General features: G+C 62.1%; 1 protein-coding gene and 2 long non-coding RNA genes across 4 annotated transcripts; 1 reads left to right on the plus strand and 2 right to left on the minus strand.

Moving 5' to 3' along the window:
• Positions 1–1,710: 1,710 nt before the first annotated feature.
• SUSD3 (sushi domain containing 3) lies at positions 1,711–16,085 on the minus strand. Of its 2 annotated transcripts, none has more exons than XM_072842373.1 (5): positions 15,971–16,085; positions 6,860–7,048; positions 5,413–5,557; positions 4,962–5,120; positions 1,711–2,314 (listed from the first exon to the last, which is right to left on the minus strand). In XM_072842373.1, the coding sequence occupies exons 1-5, from the start codon at positions 16,056–16,058 to the stop codon at positions 2,119–2,121; spliced, it is 777 nt and encodes a 258-aa protein (XP_072698474.1). In that variant the 5' UTR covers positions 16,059–16,085; the 3' UTR covers positions 1,711–2,118. The 2 variants fall into 2 exon arrangements, with proteins under 2 accessions (XP_072698474.1, XP_072698484.1); XM_072842383.1 differs by lacking the exon at positions 15,971–16,085 and adding an exon at positions 15,054–15,133.
• A 445-nt stretch (positions 16,086–16,530) lies between these two features.
• On the minus strand, positions 16,531–18,069 carry LOC140641897 (uncharacterized). Its single transcript, XR_012038494.1, has 3 exons — positions 17,823–18,069; positions 17,366–17,534; positions 16,531–16,799 (listed from the first exon to the last, which is right to left on the minus strand). It is a non-coding gene; the product is annotated as an uncharacterized lncRNA (long non-coding RNA).
• Positions 18,070–18,137: 68 nt separating this feature from the next.
• On the plus strand, positions 18,138–19,098 carry LOC140641908 (uncharacterized). The gene is made up of 2 exons (XR_012038495.1): positions 18,138–18,524; positions 18,954–19,098. It is a non-coding gene; the product is annotated as an uncharacterized lncRNA (long non-coding RNA).
• Positions 19,099–19,419: the final 321 nt, after the last annotated feature.

Raw genomic sequence — 19,419 nt, forward strand, 5'->3', positions numbered from 1 at the left:
CCTGGCTGTGGCACCCCCAGCTCTCCTGGGCAATGGCTCTGCCATCCAGGCTGCACCTGCCCCAGTGGGCACCACATCCTCTCCCTCCCTCCTGCTCCCCTGCCCCTGCAGCCCCTCATGGAGCCTGGACTCCTCTCTGTAACCCTAGCTGTTGGGAACCAAGCAGAATGGGGCCACCCTCCATGCCCCTCTCCATCCCGGTCTTCCTGCCCTCACACCAGCAGCCCAGGGTCACATACCTGCCTCCCCTCACGGGTACCCCCAGACCCTGACAGCAGGCTTGCCACCGCCTCATCCTGACAAGGGCTAGGGCATGAAGAGGGCCAGGTGACCCAGGACTTGAGACAGAAGAGCTCAGAGCCTCGGCAGGATGTGCAGAAACCCCATAAGGAGCAGAGCCGCTTCTGACAGCATCCTCATCACCCTGGAGGGGATCAAGGGCACAGGGCAGCCTGTTGGCCCAGCTTGGGCCCCTGCAGCTGAGTCTGCAGCACCATCAGAGGTGTGTATGTGGCCAGGAACCCCCATTGTGTGGACACTGCACTGCTCTGGTTGAGGGCTGGGTAGGACCCTGCCCACCCAATGTCCCCCATGTCCCCCACAGGAGCCTGATGTGGAAACTGCCACGTGTCCAAGCGAGTGCTGCATATACTGTCTGCCCTCAGGACCCCACTCTGAGACCCACCCTATGGAACAGCACCCCAGAACAGGAAGGATGTTGGTACCAAACGTAACAGCTGAAAACCACCCAAGGGTCCCTCAGCAGGTGGCTTCCCACAAGAACCAAGGGACAGACGGCCCCCTCCACATAGCCCACATCAGGATGTATTTGTAAGTGATGGGAAACGACAAACATGGCTTCAGAGGCAGCACGGACTCCTTAGGACCATCTGCGGAACTCCTCATGGCCCTAGCGTGGCTGTAGGAGCTCTAGGTAGGATGCAGGGAAGGTTATAGGACAAACTAGGGACTTTTCCCAATGGCCACACTGGTCCTACCCAAAGTGCAGGAGACTAGAGTTGGATCTTAACTGGCCCAGGACAGACGTAAGCTCCACAGCACTACTGGTGAGGGAGACACAGAGGGCGGGACCAAGGGGTCGCCAGGAGCCCGGCAGAGGCATGGCCAAGCCGTCATGGAGGTCATCTTGGATGGAGCAGACAAGATGCACGCCACAGGTGCACCATCTAGGGCTATGCGTGGTGGGTGTGGACACACTGGGACTGTACGTCCATTACCTCGGGGACAGGGCTGGGGCAAGACATGGAAAGCTGCTCACTACACTGCCAACAAGTTGGGGGCTGCGGGCTGGGGGTCCTGCCCGGTCCTCTGACCCCCAGCGTGGAGTCCAGCTGCCCTCTGCCTCAGGTAGAATGCAGCAGCCACAGCCTGGAATGATGTCCCAGGCCTCCGAAAGGGGAGGCTTGCCCTCAGGACTCTTGTCATGGACTCGGGCCACCAGGGTGCAGGGAGACCCAGGCCACCTGACGTGGCCACTGCCGGCGAGGTCTGTTCCCACAGCTGCAGCGGCCGGATGCCTGAGCCGCTGGCCTCCTCATGGCCCAGCCAGCCACCAGCTGACCCACTGCCCAGTGGAGGTGCCACAAGCCCGGTGCCTGGAGCGGGAACGACAGCAGCTCTTCTGCACCTCGAGTCAACCTGCTCGATGTTTTGTTACAGAGATTGAAAGTTCAGACAGTGAGTCTTACCTTCCCTTTTCCAGGATCAGAACTGTTTATTACACACCCCCGTCCCCTCGTGACTACTTGGCCGAGAGCAGAGGCGGCACCCAGCTGGGTCCCTGTTCACAGGCCAGGCGCCGAGACAAGGTAGCCCACAGAGCTGTGCCAGCACTCCCTGCTCCTGGCGCAAAACACCCCCACTGTCTTCAAAGGAGTCAGGTCTTAGGGCTCACCTGGGGGTACCTCTATGGAAGCTGCCCAGCTGGGCTCCCCTGCACAGGACACCCTGCCGGAGCCCCTAGCTCGGCTCCCTGAGGGCTCCCAAAACCTGGAGGCTGACCAATCTCAAGCTGGACACGCAGGTCGAGGTGGGTGGCTGGGCAGTGGGGTTGGCGGGTCCCCCCGCATGGCAGGCAGGCTCTGGACTCTGCCCCAGTCACCCCGGGACGTAGGCCATGTGCTGTCGGGACGTTCCTGCGGGGGCCCAGGAGGCCGGCGGTGTGCGCCCCAGGTCTGCTGTGTGTACCATCGCCTGGGCCCAGGGGCAGCCGGCAGGACAACCAGAGGTCCAGGGGTCCTTGTCCACGCCATGGGCCGTACCAGCCAGCTCTTGGGTACCCTCACCCAGGTCTCTGCAGGAAGAAGATGGCAAGACTTGGGGGCGGAGCAGGGACCCCATGTAACTGCGGTGCATTCCATGCTGACCTTCAGTGGGCTCAGGGCAGCTCGGACCTGGCACCCCTGCCTGGCCTCCGACCCCTCCCCTGTCCAGGCAGGGGGCCCAAGAAGCAGTGTGGAAGGGGCTCATTCAGGGTGTGCATAAACCCCAGGGGCCAGACTTTCTCATGGCCAGAGGGCCCCAGGCAGAGAAGGGACCAAGGGGTTGCAGGCACATCCAGGGGGACCCTGCTCCTGTCACGCTGTCCTGAGGTCATCTGCATCTTCCGTTCCCTTATGCACTTCACCCTCAACCCACAACACAGGCTCTCCCCCTCTGTGCACCTCAGGTGGCCCCTCCAGAAAGCTCCCCCTAGATCTCTGCTCCCACCCACATCTAATTCTCAGAAGAGCTTTAGGAAATAGTAGGAATTGAGAAGCTATCTGTTAGTTCGGTAAATGAATGAATCAATTACTTAGCGGAGAGAAAAGGCTGCTTAGCAGGCGAGTCTATGGACCTCGGAGCCAGATAGGCTTCACTCAAACCGGCCTCATGCTCAGTAGTTGCGTGTGATGCTGGACATGCCTCTCAAAGGGGGATGAAAAGTGCCCCCACCTCCAGTTAGAACAGTGTCTGGCACAGGGGGCGGGAGCGGGAGCCAGGAAGCACCCGGGAGGCAGAGTCAAGGGCAAGGGCGCACCTCGCCTCCCAGAGACGGGCTGGCTGCTGTGGTGCGGCTGCTGGGTGACTGGGCCCTGCTGAGGAGGGCACGTCCCAGCTAGACACGAGACAGTCTGTCACAGGTCAGTAACGGGGTAGACGCTGCTGGGTGGGGTGACCCCAAACCTCTGCACCTGTCTAGGATCTGCTGTCTGAGGTGGGGCTACATTGGCAAGACCCTGCCCACGGCTGGAGCCGGAGGAAGGTATCTGAGCGGGCCCGTAGGGTCGTGCTCCGTAGGCACGCTGCACCCAGAACTGACCCGTCACTGCCGTGGCTCAGCACACAAACCCACTAAAGCCAGCGATGTGGGCAGCACCGAAGGCGTGGGAGACGCGTGTCCTCAGTGTGCATGGGGGAGGCACCCATGCGTGGGACACTGACACCTGCTGCGTTAGCAAGCAGACAACAACTCACAACCCAAGGTGATTGGGCAGCGGCCGGGGGATGGCCGGACTTGTGCTCCCAGGGACAGAATGGGGAACGAAAACATCCAGACCACTTGGCCCAACGGTCCAGCGCTTGGGGCACACCACCAGGGTGGCGGGAGGCAGGAGGCGGTGGTGGAAAGGGCACAGGGCAGCATCTCTGCCACTGCACCACCACAGATGCTGGTGCCTGTGGGGTCCAGGGAGGGAGATGGGACATGGGTTCCTTTCTGCTGGCCCAGCCTGGGGCACCAGACAGCCACCCCATGTCCACGCGGACGCTACCCCCTGAGCCTCAGGGACAAGAGCAGGATGAGCGGTGATGGTCACACTCACTGATCTGGCCCCGGCCTGACCGAGACCCTGGCTGCTCCAGGGAGGACACAGGGGCGAGCGGCCACCACGTGGCATGGCCATCGGGTTGGGGACAGGTGGAGGGAGGGGGCAGCTGGCCCAATTCTGAGTGCTGCCCTCTCCCCACCTCCTCAAAGGGCAGGGGGCTCCAGGCCATGGCAGGAGGGGCACAGGGTGGCCCAGAGCACCTCGTGGGAGTGGAAGTGGGTGCGGTTCCCACCAGGGAAGGACTGGGGTCGGCAGACAGAGACCGTGAGCCTGGACCCATCACACTGGTCCCTCTGCTTCTGGGTATTCATGACATTTCTCCAAAACAAAGTTTTAGGAAGGAGTTCCGAGTGACGTGCAAACAACACAAACAGAAAAGGAGTAAAATCCGCAGAGCCCACCCTTGCTCCTCATGGGGGGCAGTGACTGACCTGCACGCAGCACAACCTGACATCAGGTTCTGTGACCCACAGGGCATGGCGGGGTGACCCCCAGACCCTGAGGCCTGGGTGGTGGGGCAGCAGAGTGTTCCCTCCCTCACAGGATCCCTTTTTCGTCACCTGACCTGGACCTGCCTCACGGAGACCCTACCCCCACCCCAGTCTGTGACCTACACCCACGTCCCCACAGGCACCTCATGGGGACAGTCTCTGTGGGTCCACAGGCCCAGACCAACAGGCCCTGCTGCCAGATTACAGCACTTGGAGACCCAGCGGCTGCTGCCATTCGTCATCAGGGTCAGAGGGCACATGCTCAAAGCTGGTGACACCAAGCCACGCGCCGCCCGGACCAGACTCCTTGAGTCAGAGGAACATACGAGGACGTCCTTGTAACAGTTTGGGAAGCTTGTGCGTGCGGGAATCATGCGAGGACAGGAGGCAGCGACAGGGAGCGTGCTGTGTCCTGGAGAAGGGAGCTCGCTTCCCCTCGGGTCTGACTTCCCCAGATAAACGCATGCGGTGGCAGTGGCCCGGCGCTCAGCTGCAGGGTCTGGACCCTGGACCCAAGGACCGCCCGCCACCAGCCCAGAGAGTGGGAGTTGAGGCCCAGGTGAGCCTGGGGTGGTGGTGTTCTGACCGATCTGGGCCCCCTGCCCCTGCCCGACACCCCCCATGCCGCGCCCATGCCCACGTGGTAAAACTGTAGTTGTCGTGCGCCTGGCCAGGCCAGCCCCTGGGCTCCCCGCCACTGCCGCTGCCGCCGCCGCTGTTCAGACCCCTGAGGTCGAGGTAGGCAGCGGGCACTGTCTCCAGGTCCCCGGCCCTCAGCTGGAGCCACAGCTGGGTTGCCCTGGGGAGAGACGGGGAAGGACGCTCAGGATGCCAACATGTCTGCGAGGCGGGAAGCTGTAGGATGGGTCGGGTTAGCAGGGCAGCTCGGACACTGTGAATGTTCTGCAGTGAAAACACGCAGGAAAAGCTACGTTTATGGTGAAGACGGTGAAAGCGCAGCACCGCTGGGCAGTCCGGCTCACCCGGCATGGCAGGGCGCAGGCCGAGTCCTGGGCTCCTGAGGGGCCAGGGCAGCCCCCGACCCCATACGCCCGGAGGAGGCCCCAGCTCGGACAGTGGGACCAGCGTACCTGTCAGGCGGTGACTCATTCCTCTTCATGCATCGCAGGAGGCAGCAGGTGAGGAAGGCCATGGACATGAGCAGGATGATGGCGCAGCTGACAATGGAGGCGATCACGGCCACCTTGAAGCCGAAGGTCTCGTAGGGCGGCACGGCTGCAAGGGACACCAGGCCATCTCCTGCGTGGGGTTTGTCTGGGCCCTGGGCGAGCCCGTTCCCTCAGGGAGGGTGGGGAGGGCAACATTCTGTGCTAACTGCTGTGTGGGGGTGCTATCAGGGATCCCTGCCTGTAAGATCAGGGTGCCAGGCAGGGTTCTGGAGGGTATGTAGGAGCTTGCAGCGGCACACTGGGAACGGCTCTAATGGAGAGGGGAGTGCGGTGCTCTGGTCCCCACACTGCAGCCTGGGCTCTGGTGCTGGCACACAGCCCCCGCCAACGCTTCAGGGCCCCGGGCGCTTTCTCAGGTCATTCAACAAGAAAAACACCTGTGTTTGGGGTCAAAGGACCTTTGCCACTTCCTGGGTCCTAAGGGCGTTCTGGGAAGACTAGGCCTAGGTACGCTCGCAACACTGCACACCGTGCCCATGGGGGACACCACTCGCACCCAGCCTGGTCCTGCCTGAACACGGCCACCCAGGCCGGGGGCCTCCCTGGGCTCCCTGCAGCTGCACGTCCATGTTCTGGCCAGAGGAGGGCGTGGACACCTCTGAGGGCTGTCCTTGCCAGGCCTGGCCCAACCAGGTGCCGTCATCCAGGGCCGTGCCCCAGAGCCATCATGGGGGTACCCTACGAGATGCCCTTGCTGAGGGCCATGGGCACGAGAACATGCCATCTCAGTGAACCCCAATATCCTGTCTCCTAGAGCCTGGTCCTAACCGGTACCCTTCTTCTGAGGTTCCCCCGGCCCACGATCACGTTAAAGGCTCTGAGAAGTACCACAGCCTGTCAGCCCAGCATGATCGCGGCTGTGTTGGCTATGGAGCCTCTTCTGGGCACACGTGTCAACACAACACTGACTGCCTGTGGAGGATCTGTACTGCATGTTATCCTCTAATGCCCCATGTGACACACAACTGGAAGCCAGAAAGCCATCTCTTCCCCCCGATGGGGAGCATCCTGGCCCTCAGCAGCCCCAGGTCTAGGATGGGTGGCACATGCTGGGCCCTATCTGGGGCTGCCACGTGCATGCATGAGAGAATGACCAAATGAACAAATGCAGCTGCCTGCTTCGAGGGTGACACAGTGCTAGTCCAGAGGACCCAGGTAACCAAGCTGCAGGTGCTGGGCCTGGGGGGCACATGCACACACGGCAGGAGGCTGTCCAACTGCCAGCACCAGGGTGGGGACCCTGCATGAGGCCCAACGGTCACCACACCCACTGTACCCTCTCCATGGATCAGTCCCCCCCAACCCCACAGGTGCTGAGCCAGGGGTGGTTCGGGGGACCGGACCTCACATTTGCACACGGGGGTCACTGAAGACCACTCGGCGATGCTTCCCTTCCAGGCACAGGTGAGGAGGCCAGACCCGACCATCTGGTGGCCTGAGGGGCAGTGGAACACGATCACAGTCCCCACAGAGGTGCCGTTGCCACGGACGACCTGGAGGGTGCCCCGCGGGGGTGGCTGCATGTGCGTGCATGTTCCTGTGGAAGAAGAGGGCAGAGGTGGCGTGGCATGAGGACCCCACCCCGGAGGCCGGATGGTTGGCAGGGCCCTGCCTAGAATAGGCACCGCTGCCCCAGCAGCCACAGGACTCTGGACAAGTTGCTAGCCCATCAGGCGTGACAGTCATCCAGCCAGGCCCAGGGTGAACATGGAGTGGATGGCCAGTTGAGCCTGGGGGTGAACACAGAGTGGATGCCCCCGTGGGCGTGGGCCCGGGGGTGAACACAGAGGGGATGGTCAGGTAAGCCCGGGGTGAACATGAAGCGGACGGTCCTGTGAGCAAACTCCGCAGTTTCGGAGAACAACAGGAGATTCAGGTGACCCTGAGCAAAATGGGTTTGAACGGCTCAGGTGCGCATACCCTGGACCTTTCACAGGACGACTGCCGGCGTGTTTTCTCTTACTCGCGACGTTCTCAATGACACTTGCTTTCCTCTGGGTCCGCCTGCCCACTGACCGTCCATGTGGTAAAGCCTCAGGGGAGTCTAGGTGACACCTGAATGCCAGCTGCAGAGGTCCACACCCAGTGCCTTTGAGGCTCGAGGGCCCGCTGTACATAACGAGCATCCAAGTATAGCTCCAAAGAAAAAATCGAGGGTAAAAGAAGGGACACGTGAAGCGTGAACTGGAGAACTTCCCTTGTTCTCAGTAACGGAGATGCAATTAGGAAAAGGTGCTTGGAGAACACGGGACGAAGGTTCAGTCCCATCACCTCTCGAGACCCAACACATCATCCTATGGGAAGGAGCCGATGGGGATCCAGCGCTTCGCAGATGAAATGCAACGAGCCGAGAGGCAGGAAAGGACACCTGTCCTGACAGCGTTGGGGGAGCTGGTCCTTAGGCCTCACGCACCAAAAGTAAGAGGAAAGGACCCCGAGTGAAGGTCACGAGGCTGTGAACGCCGCCCGGCAAATCTGCTGGAGGCACGCGTATCCCAACCTCTCCCAGATCACCCGGAAATTTAGGCAAAGGAAATGATTGGGCATCTGAAGTTGGGATTCGTACAGCAGGATGTGCTCCCGAGTGCATGGAAGGGCACAGGCTGGAACTGGCGAGCATGCCCAGCTGTGGAGGTAGGGGCATCAGGCACATCCCGACAACCAAGCTCAGCTGTGCCATCTTGACATGAGGGTGCAAAGAGACAGCCTGAGCAAAGTGGCAATGCATAATGACACGGCTGGCACTCGCATGGAACTTGCTGCGCGCCGGATGCAGAATGCATGTCGTACACGCATTAACCTGCACAGTGCCTGCCTGGGGGCCGCCGTTCTCGCCCCCACAGGTCAGCACCCTGAGGTGCAGGGAGGCCGACCCACATCCCGAAATCATGGAGCAGGGATATGGCCCCAGGCAGGGCGGCCCTGGCCTGCTTCTCAACACATGCGTGTGCACACAGACACACACACGGCCATGTGCCCCCGAGGGCAGCTTCTCTGTTCAGGATAAGGCCCGGGAGCCGCTAGGCATGCGGTTCTGCTGCCCCCATGGCCGACGGGACCCGGCCACGTGCCCCCACGCCCCGCTTGCAGTTCTGGCCTTCCTCGTGGGCGTATGGACATCCATACTAGGCCTCCCTCCGCCACCTGCTCCAGCCCCAAAACTGGAGCTCCCCCAACTTTCTCAACCCACGGCCAATTCACCAGCAAACCCCATGGGCTCTGCTTCTAAAATCTACCCCCAGGCCATATGCACGCACGTGGCACTGGGCTTCCCACATCCGCGCATGGCCAGCCCGGGCTTCCCACATCCCTAGCCTTGCCATGCCCGTGTAGCCGTCAGAGTGAGCTTGTGGAGGGGCCAGGGCCCTGAAGTTGGCCCTGAGGGGCACAGCCAGGCCCGCACCAGGAAGCAGCGGGAGCCGTGGACCTGACACCCACCATGCACAGTGACTGCCTACACCTACCCCATCCCTGGCTCTGCCCCACGAGAGCCCGGATAGGGCCTCACAGGCTGAAATGTGGGGAGAGCGTGAGCCGGGCGCCCTCAGGCTCTGTGCACTTAACTGGGGGCTGACCCTGGGTCACCTCGGGTGATGCTGGGCACCTTCCGGTGCTTTGCTGGGGGACCACCCCCTGAGCAGGTGTCTGCCACTTTCTCACAGGTGGAGACACGAAGGCACAGCAGGGCCAATGCCACACCGCAGGTACCAGTGAGGGTGGACAGTGCTAGGCTTCCCTGTGAGCAGGCATCCATCACCAGTGTCACCACCACCAACAGCACGGCAGCTCCGATAGAAGGTTCTGGTCAAGAAGGACCCTCAGTCCTAGCCTCAGGCCATGCTCACAAGCACCCCAGGGATGGCCCAGAGGAAAGTAAGGTAGTAGACGAGCAGAGGCATCTCCCCTGTAGACGGCACTCACATATTAACAAGATGGTGTCAGAATCACAACAGAAAAGTTACAAGTAAATCAGAAAAAAAAAAAACACAAATATCTCAGAATCCAGGGGCAGGGCAACCAGTTAAGAAAATGAAAAGGTGGGATGCCTGGGTGGCTTAGCGGTTGGGCATCTGTCTTTGGCTCAGGGCGTGATCCCGGGGTTCCAGGATCGAGTCCCACATCGGGCTCCCTGTGAAGAGCCTGCTTCTCCCTCTGCCTGTGTCTCTGCTTCTCTCTCTCTGTCTCCCATGAGTGAATAAATAAAATCTTTATTAAAAAAAAAAAGAAAGAAAGAAAATGAAAAGGTGTTGAAGTCATCAAGGAAGAAGACTTCTCCATCCAATGACCTGAGCTCGGATCTAGAAAATACCCAGGAATTCAGAAAAAACCTGCGGAAACTAATAAGAAGTCCAGCCAGGCCGCCAGAGGCAGGATAGACACACAGAAATCCGTCCTGTTTCAGCAGGGCAGCCGCCAGTACTCCGGAGGCGAAGTGATCACAAACCCCGGCCGGGGGCATCCAGGGGACACTTACAGAGGAGAAATGGAATGAAAGGCCGGGCAAAAGTTAAACCCTGAGAACACTAAGACACTGGCAGCAGAGGTCAAAGTCCTGAATTGAGGCACAGCCGTGGCGCCCCCAGCACCACAGCGCATGTGAAGAAGCCACAGGCCTGGAGCAAAATCCACCAAAGTCCTGGAAGAAAGCAGAGTGGAGGCCTCTTTCACCCTCGGATTAGACAACGGTGTCTCAGATGTGACCCCAGAAGACGCACAAGGAAAGGAAAACATAGGTAAACGGGACTTGGTTAAAACTAAAAACACTTGTGTTTCAAAGGACATGATCAAGAAAGTGAAGAGGCGAGCTACAGGTGTGAGAGAACACCTGCCAGTCACACTGCCGGTCAGGGACTCGGGTTTAAAATGCATGAATTATAGACTGAATTATAGAATTTAAGAATGGGCCAAGGATCCGGAGGGATGTTTCTCTAGAGATAAACCAATGGCTGCCAATAAGCGCATGAAAAGATGCGCAATAAAAAAAAAAAAAAAAGATGCGCAATATCTGTTGCCTTCAGGAAAACGCTACTCAGATCGTCAGGTTGGTGCAGCTTCCCATCCAGCAGCGCCGGACGTGAGACAGTCAGAAGGTGACAGGTGTCCCGGGCTGGGGTGGGGGTGGGGACCCACAGCCCCATGCTGCCCACGGGAACGCAGCTATGGGACCCGCATCCACAGCCGCGTTATTCACAGCTGCTGAAAAGTAGGAGCCACCATGCTGCCTGCTGATGGAGGGATGGGGACGTGGCCGTGTTCGGAGCCATGCACAGATCTCAGGGGACAGAAGCAGTGGAATGGCCAGCGGTGTGGCTGAGCCTGGTGAGGACCAATGCTCAAGGTCCGGAGCCCATACACAACCTCACGGTGTCTGACTGCATTTGTCTGAAATGCCCAAAGAGGCAAGTCCTCACCCACGGGGGCAAAGGGGCTGCTAAGTGCACGGCTTCTTCTGGGGGTGATGAAAATGTGCGAAGCGGCTGTGGTGGCAGCTGCACGATCCGCATGCGTTAACTGTACTCTTAAAGGCGGTGAATCGTACGGTCTATGAATCACATCTCAATAAAGCTCCTAACACATTTCAGGACAACACTCTGTCAATCAAAGAAATGCAAATTTTAAACATGAGGTGTAGTCTCTGGCTTGTTCCCTTGGTCACGTTAAAAAGACTACCCGCGGCGGGGAGAGGGGGAGGCATGAGGGGAATGGGCGCAGGGTGTTGGCGCGTGCCCCGACCTGGACGCCTCTGCTTGGGCAGCAGGCCTGGCCTTCCCCGTGGACGTGGACACTGACCCCAGGCTCTGGGCGGTAACTAAGCAGGCTCTGCTTCTGCAGGCGCCCAAGGAGTTTAATGTACATGATGGATGGAAGGGTGCCCTGGACAGACCAGAGCTGGGATCAGCGCCCCCACCAGGACCCGTCGGCCCAGACTCGTGCTGTCCTGTCAGCCAGGAGGTAGGCAGGAGACTGGAGCCAGGTAGATGGCCATGGCGGCCACAGGCTGGCCACGCGGCCCTTTCCCAGGGTCACTGGGCAGCCAACACTTCCTGGTCCTGATTTAGAGCTGCTACTTCTGCATTCTGCTGAGGCTAAGCAGCTTCTCTCAGCCCTGCCTGGGACAGGGGGTGGGGAAGGAGAGGGAGGACATGAGGGGAGGGGAGATCGCCCATGGAGAGGCTGAATCCAGGATGAGGTGTGCTCACCACACTCTCCTCAGCCCCACACCAGCCCTGGGCTGGGTCTGCACAAATAGAACCTTCTAGAACCTCCTAGGAGGCTCCAGTGCCCCAGGGATGGAGCAGGTGCTCAGAGGACAGGGAATGGGGCCAAGCTGGGAGGCCAGCGCTCAGTCCCTCTGCTCTGCGGGTTTATCCCAAGGAACTAAAGAGTCAGGGAGCGAGCCCCCTGTAGGCGCCTCGGCTGCATGGAGTGGGGGGTGTACTCTGCCCCCCCCCCCGAGCCCAGCCCAACTCCTGGTGCTCTGCCCACCGGCTCTGCAGCCCCCCCAGCTGGGGGACCATCACCCCATGGCTCTGGGCCTGAGGCCTGCCTGTGGGTGTGGCGGGGGCTGGGTGAGGGTCTACCCCAGATTGTAGCCTCGGGGGAGTTGGGGGGCACACCCCTGCCACGTCAGACAGCACTCCAGCCTGTGCCTTGGGTGGGGAGAGGCCCCGCTGTCAACAGTCACATTCTGTACGGCCACCACTTCTGGTGGCCAGGGCACCCCTCCTGGGTTTCACCACCCTGGGGGGGGAGGGCGTGCTCCTCCCCAAGTGCTCAGAGCCCTACAGTTGTGCAAGTAGGGGGCGGAGACGGGGCTGCGCTGCCCCCAGGCCCTCCTCCACAGTGCATGCACCCCCTTCACAGGACAAGGAAGAGATGTGGAGCTCACCCAGTGGACACATGGGGCGGGGGCTGCAGGGTTCCCAAGAGACTCAGCTGGGGGCAATGCAGCCCTGTAGAGGCACCTGAAGACACAGGCCTGAGGAACAAACCCCTGAAGAGGCTGGGGGCTCAGGCCCCTCCTCCCAGGGCCCATGAACTGACACGGAAGGTCATACTTGCTCTTCGGGGATAGCCCCCCAGGCCCTGCCCACTGGGTCCCCAGACACTGGTACCCCCTTTGCGCAGACTCCACGTCCCCATCTGTGAGGTGTGACTGGCCCCCAGGGTCACAAGAAGGGAGGACCACCCCATGGAGACCTGAGAGCCGTGCTTGCAGCTCAGCAGCAGCCCCTTCTGGCAGCACTTCCCAGCCTCCAGTCCAGGGCCCCCAACCCCTCCACCCGCACCTCCCACTCCGGGGCTGATAGGGTCTCCTGCACCCCTTGCCTGGGCCTGCAGGCCGGCGAACACCTCTCTGGGCTGAGCCCGTTTTCCAGATACATGTCCACCCAAGACCTTTCCACAGGATTTGAGGCACAGCCAGGACCGGGCAGGGAGGCAGTACGGTGCCAAAGGGCTGCTGGGGCAGATTCCTGAGGGGTCACCCCGAGCCCTTCCTCGGGCTGGCCCAACGCACCCCTCAGCCTTGGCTGCATCTTCCTCAGGCCCTTCATGACACCTGTCCTTGTCTCTTTCTTGCCCAAATATACCTTAGAGGAGGAAAAACAACAGGAAAAACGCAGCAAGTGGATTTGACACAAAGACGACACCAACCCCAACCCAACCCTGTGGGCTCCCTGGACGGTGATGGGCAGAGGCACTCTCCAAAGCCCATACCCTGACCCCCCATCCATGCAGGGACCCACCAGGTGCTTGCCCAGCCCAGCCCGCATGGTTCGTGGTGTGAAGATCAGGCCTCACTTGTTAATCTTTTATCTGGAACCTTGGACCACAGGCTGGCCCCTCCCACCCTCCTCCCTGAAGCCCACGCTGACCTCAATCCCTGACCTCAGCCCCAGGACCCAGGTAAATAAGTTATCTTCCCCTTCTGGCAAAGGAATTCGGGAGATGGGGGAGGCAGCCCACCTGAGCCACAGGGGACCCGCTTCTTGCTCAGGGCTTGTTTCCCCTAATGGCAAGGGAAACCAAAGAGAGAATTTAAAAGGGTAACCTGTACATGTGCAGGTGTTCCATGGAGGGTGAGACTCCAAGACCCAGCACGGGGGAGCAGCCACGTGTGGGAGGCCCACAGCCTGGCTGTGTGTCTCTAGGCAAGACACCAGCCCCCTGGCAGTGTCTCCCGTCCCTGTGGAGGGCAGGCCTGGACCTGGGTCACTGGGACGCTGCCCTGGCAGCTGGCAGGTCGGCTCCCCGCCCCCCGCTCCGTGGACCACACGGTGCCATCCAGAGCACAGCCCAGGAGAGCACGCCCCCTCCCAGGGGAGAACACTGAGGCTCTGTCCGCACCTGGCAGTAGGCCCCGCTGGCCTCGGGGGAACACAGCCACGTGGATTCCCACGGCTCGCCTGAGCCTGGTCTCCCTCCACGAAGGGCTGTAGGAGTGATGCCCGGGCCTGCCCTTGCCGGCAGCCCTCCACCCCCTGTGGCAGCCCTCTCCCCAGGCCCCTCCGTCAGGCCATCCAGAACCGCGTGGGGGGGTCACCTCCGGCTGCTGGAACCCTGTGTCCCTCCTGCAGGGCCACGTTCCCACACAATCTGCCCCATCAGGGAGTTGCTGCAGCTGCCCTGGGACGGGGGCCAGAGCCAACGGGGCCCTGTAGGCGGTGGAAGGGGGCCTCCCTGGCTGGCCGGACACCCAGCAGCCACTCAACAAACATTCAAACCCCTGCTCTGAGCCAGCCCCCCGCCCCTGCCCCTCCACCAGCCACACACAGGCAATAAGGGAGCACCGTGGGTCACAGGATGCCGTGTCCTCACAGCTGGACTGTCACACCCACTCTCAGAAGAGCAGAGCAACGTGTCCATTTTACGGCTGCAGGACATTCCCCCTCCTCCCTGCCCCTCCCCCATGTGTGAAGGAGTGCCAGGTGCCTGCACAGGACCCCACACTTCACAGCCCCACAGGGACGAGCAGGCACCCACTTCACGGCTCAAGAGATGGTGCCAGGGGAAGGGTGGAGGCTGGATGACTGTGTGACCCTGGGGCTGAACGCCATGGCAGGGTCACCGCACACGCCCCCCGGGCTCCAGCGCCTGTCCCCAAACCTGGGGGCAGGTATACATAGCCCAGCGCCCAGCATGTGGCGATACTGGGGCCAGAGACAGACACATCCCAGGTCAGGGGGCTTCCAACCCCAAGCGCTGGGGCAGAGCTTGCGGGCTGGGAAAAGGCTGAGCTGTGGCGGATCAGAAGCAGGGGTGTAACCCACGGGACTGGCCTCTGCGGCCCCTCCCCACCCCGAGGTCTCAGCAAAGTCTTGCATACAGGTACTTGAGGGCCTTTCCCCTTCCCATCCCCGGCCCTATGGTGCAAGTCCAGTCGGTCCTCTTGGTCAACACCCAGCTCCCCAGGCAGTGCTGCAACCAAGCCACAGGGTCTTCAAGAACAAAGGCCAAGCACCAAATTCGGGAGGGGTGGGTAAGGGAGGGCTGGGCTGGGGTGGGGTAGGAGGGGGTCAAAGGAAACAAGCCCACCTCACCTGGCCTGCTTCCCGGGGCTGAGTCCTCTGCTGTGCTGACAACTTACTCCTTGCCTCAGTTACTCACGGGAGAAGGAGCTGCCACCAGTAACCCCTGGGGTGGCAGCCTCAGTGAGCCTGAGCCGGGTGTGACCAGGACCAGCTGCTCCTGCAGGCCCAGCCCCCACGGTGCGGGGAGCCAGTCTTGCACCTGTCCTGGGGCACAGGTATGCAGAGACCCTGTGGCTCAGGAGGAGGGGCGGCGCCCCCAAAGGTGAGGCCCTGGAGCACCCGGTTCTACCGCTCCAGGGTTGGACCTCGCCGGCACTCAGGCAGCAAGGCCGGCCTTCAAACCCGGGTGCGGGAGGGGTTTCCTTCACCCTCCCCGCTCCCCCCCCCCCCCCCCCCCGCCCCCAGAACACCACCGCCAGCCCTCAGAACACTCTTGAAATCAATCACCACGTCTGCTAACGCCAGCCCTCCCTCCCTGCGGGGACCTCGGACTTCACCCCGCCCCGCGACCCCGGGACCTGGGCGGTCACTCCGCTACAGGCTCAGTTTCCCCACCTGGGAAGTGGGGGTGGGAGGCCGGCTTCCCGCGGCCGCCGCACCGACCTCCCTGCACCGAGCGGGGCGGCCGGCAGAGCCGGGTGAGGGCGCGCACCTGGGCGGCTGCACGCCGCCGCCTGGTTTCGAGCCGCCTGCAGCCCGGCTTCGGCCTCGCTGGGGCGGTGGAAGGGTCGGGGAGCCTCGTCCTCAGGGGGTGTCGGGCGGTCCCGGACTTGGTCGTGCGCCCCTGCCCCCACGCCGTGCCCTCCCGGGCCACCTCCAGCCGAGCGCCCCCGCTCCCCGCCCGCGCAGGGCCGCCCGCCTCTGAGCCTCCCCGTCCGTGAAATGGGTGCAGAGCCCTGCTGGCGGCCCGCAGCCCCGGCGCTCACCTGTGCGGTTCCCTGGGGCGGGCTCGGCGTCCCCCGAGCGGTCCCCGGGCCTCGCCCTGCGGCGAGGGGTCGCGGCCGCCCCGGGCATCCCGGCGCTGGGCGGCCTCGGCGGGGACTGTGGGGCAGGAGCCCGAGGGGCGGGGCAGGAGCCCGGGGGCGGGGGCGGGGCAGCCCTGGACACGCCCTCCTGCGGCCCCGCCCCGTGGGTCTGGAGGCGGGGCCGGCCCCTCGGGAGCCCCAAGGCCGGGGGCCCAGCTGGCGGCGCGGGAAGTCTCGGTCCAGCGCCCCACACGGGCTGTGCCTCTGGCTCCCGCACCCCGACACCCTGGTTCCCGGGGCAGGTGTCCCCCGTGAGCGGCACAGGGGCGCATCTGTGTCACCTGGGCCCCCCCCAGCTGGGGGCCATGTTGTGCGTCTTCACCGAGGACCCCCGGGAGCTGGGGGCGCACGCAGACCTCTGGGCTCTGGCGGGCCCCCGCCTACGCATCCGGGGGACCTGCCCTCCCCGGCTCGCCCGTGCAGCCCAACTCCCATGGGTCGTGGCACCTGGCTGCGGTGCGCCCCTTCCTCTCGCTCCGACCCCGCTCACCCCGGCGCAGCGCCCTGCCCTGGTAACCGCCCAGGGGCTCTCCTACCATTGACACCAGAGCTGAGCCGGCTCTGGGTGGCTCAGGGCCGCTCCTGAGCAGGGAGAAGCATCCTTAGCAAGAACAGCAGATGCAAAGGTCCTGAGGTTGGACTATTTTTGGAAGGTTGAGGGACTGCCAGAAGTCGGGTGGCTCAGGAAGTCTGGGAAAGGGGCCCAGGTGGACACAACCGGCTCTGCTGCCTGGCAGGGGGCGCAAAGAGGTGAGTGTTCTGGGACCCCCGAGTGCTGTTCCAGCAGAGCAGCCCTCCCCAGTAGAACACGTGGGAGAGAGTTGCTTTCACCCCATGAGCTCTGATCCTCCTCAGCTCCACGGACCACACATGGTGGGTTTCTTGGAGCCACTGGGCCATACAGGTGTCCCCTATCAGCCGCACTGAGAGGGCCGGGTGAACCCACACCCTCCACACCATGCTGGGGGCCTGCGGCCCACTCCCCTGCAGGACTTGCACCCTGAGCTAGGAGGGGAGGGGGACTGAGGCTCAGGCCATGGGGAGCCTGCAGTGCTGGTGGGAGCCTGGCCACCTAGAGGGCCGCTGGAGGCAGGCATGACATCCGAGCATAGGTGTCTGCAGAGCCACCTTCCATTCTGCAGGGAAGGTGCCCGGGCTGTCCAATCGCCCCATTGCAGACTTCTTACCCTGCCTGTTCCCGCACACTGTCTCTGTGCCCACATTTACCCGCTTTACAAGGACACAGGTCTCACTGGGTCAGCATCAGCCTGCTGGACCTCACCATGACTAGGTTACCTCTGAAGGATGCTGTCTCCCAAAATGGTGTGTTCTAGGGGCTCCTGGGGCTCCATCGTGAAGCGTCTGCCTCAGGCTCAGATCATGATCTCAGGGTCCTGGGATCAAGTCCCACATGGAGCTCCCGCTCCTCCCTCTCCCTTTGCTTGTGCTCTCTCTCTCGCTCTCTCTGTCAAATAAATAAATAAAATCTTTACACAACCAACAACCCCCTGTGTGCCGTGAGGTATGGGGTCAGGGTGTCATGGCTTGGATTTGGGGTGGGGGCAGGGTGGGCACGGCCGGCTGGTGATGCCGTGTCAAGGTTGGCAGCATGTGCTCGCGTCTGGCCCGCGAGCTGTGGGTGTTGAGGCGCGGGGCGCTGGCCTGTCGCGACCGGGAGGCAGCAGGGCCGGCCCCAGGTCCCAGCCACATCCCGGGGGAAGCCCTGTCCCTTGTTGTGGCTCCGAAGGCCCACCTGCTGCAAAGCCCAGCCTAGGGCCGCCAGATGGGCTGGGGTCGGTTCTCAGGTGCTTCCACCTCCGCTGGGCTGCCCCGCCTGGAGTCTCTGGGCCAGCCCAGCAGCACTGCCTGGGGCAGGGGCGACACTGAGGCCCCAAGGGGGAGCCACTTGGCCCACCAGAGACCACCAACTGCCTGGACTACCCCTGCCTGACAGCTGGACCCCATCCACGGCAGGAACCATGGCCCTGACAGCCCCTGCCCCCCAGCCCAGGGCCTCAATGTTCTAATCTCTCATAGAGAAGGTTCTGGCAATCCTCCTGACATCACAGAGACTGGGACACCATCAGTGTGGATCTGACCACCGAGGAGGGCCCCACAGTCCCCATAGGCCCCAGCAGCCTGCCCTGGCTCTCCATGTCCTGGCCCAGATTGGAAGTAGTGCCCAGACTATGCCCAGCTGCTGTCTCTCTGCCCTCAGGCCTTAGCCACCTCCTCCAGGAAGCCCTCCTTGTTTACCTGCCCCTACAAAGCTGTGCTCAGCATGTGTGTGTGACCTCACAGCCCATGTGTGTCTGCCACTGAGAGGACTATGCCTCCACTTTGCAAGGGGAAGAGGCCAGGAAGGAGGCCCGGAAGGAAGTCGTGGGAGAGGCAAGGGGAGCCCAGCACGGATGTGTGAGGAACCGACTGAAGCCTTGGCCTCCCTGCATCAGAGGTCTGGCCCCTCACCTGCTCCTCGGCTCAGCCTGAGGCTGGATGCAGGTGGCATGCTGCAACGCCTGGGGGAGGAAGGAACCGGGGAGGGCGGGGGTCCAGGGCCCGAGTCTCAGTGTTCTTCTCTGGAAGATGGGCCAACGTGTCCTGCAGAGATATGGACGGGGGTGAAGGGCCACCTCAGGCGTCCCCTCCTCCCAAAGGGCTGCCCCAGGAAGCCTCCTCAGGCTGGGCAGTGACCAGTGTGTTGTTCTCGGGGGCAGGAGGTCGTGGGGGCTGGAGGGGGCTGTGCCTGGGCTGCAGCAGGAGGGCCTCATGCTGTGTTTCTCTCAGATCCAATAGTAACTGCCCAAGTATAAACTGCTTTTTGTTTTTCTTTAAATATTCCTGACTTTTTTTTTTTTTTTTTTTTTTTGCTTCTACTCAATAGAAACATGAATTTTCATCCTAAAATCCTCTCACAATGAACCAAGCCTGGGAAGTTCCATTGAACATGGTGAGAGTCAGGGAAGCCGTGTGGCCTTATGGGCTTGGCTTCTTCTTCTTTTAATTAAAAGCAATTTTCAGTAAAGTAACCTGAGCTTGTAGCTCCGTGAGCTGAGTGCGTGGGGAGAAAGGAACTGACCCCCCACGATGCTTTCTGCCAGGCCATTCAGTGCCGCCCACGCACTGGCCCCCAGCAACCCCAAGGGACGGTCACACCTGTACCCTTCTGCAGGTGAGCCCGTGCCAGGGCCCAGCTCTGACCCCGTGTTGTCCTCCCGGGCCAGCAGCCTGCACACGCGGGCTTGCCTGGGCTCTCAGGAGGGAGATGGCTGTGTCACCCCAGGTGACATCCGGCTGCCGCCCAAGGTCGCAGAGACAGTGCGAGGACATGGCCCCAGCGTCCCTGTGTC

Source organism: Canis lupus, chromosome 1, assembly GCF_048164855.1.
Source record: "Canis lupus baileyi chromosome 1, mCanLup2.hap1, whole genome shotgun sequence".
In the NCBI taxonomy this organism is placed as follows: Eukaryota; Metazoa; Chordata; class Mammalia; order Carnivora; family Canidae; genus Canis; species Canis lupus.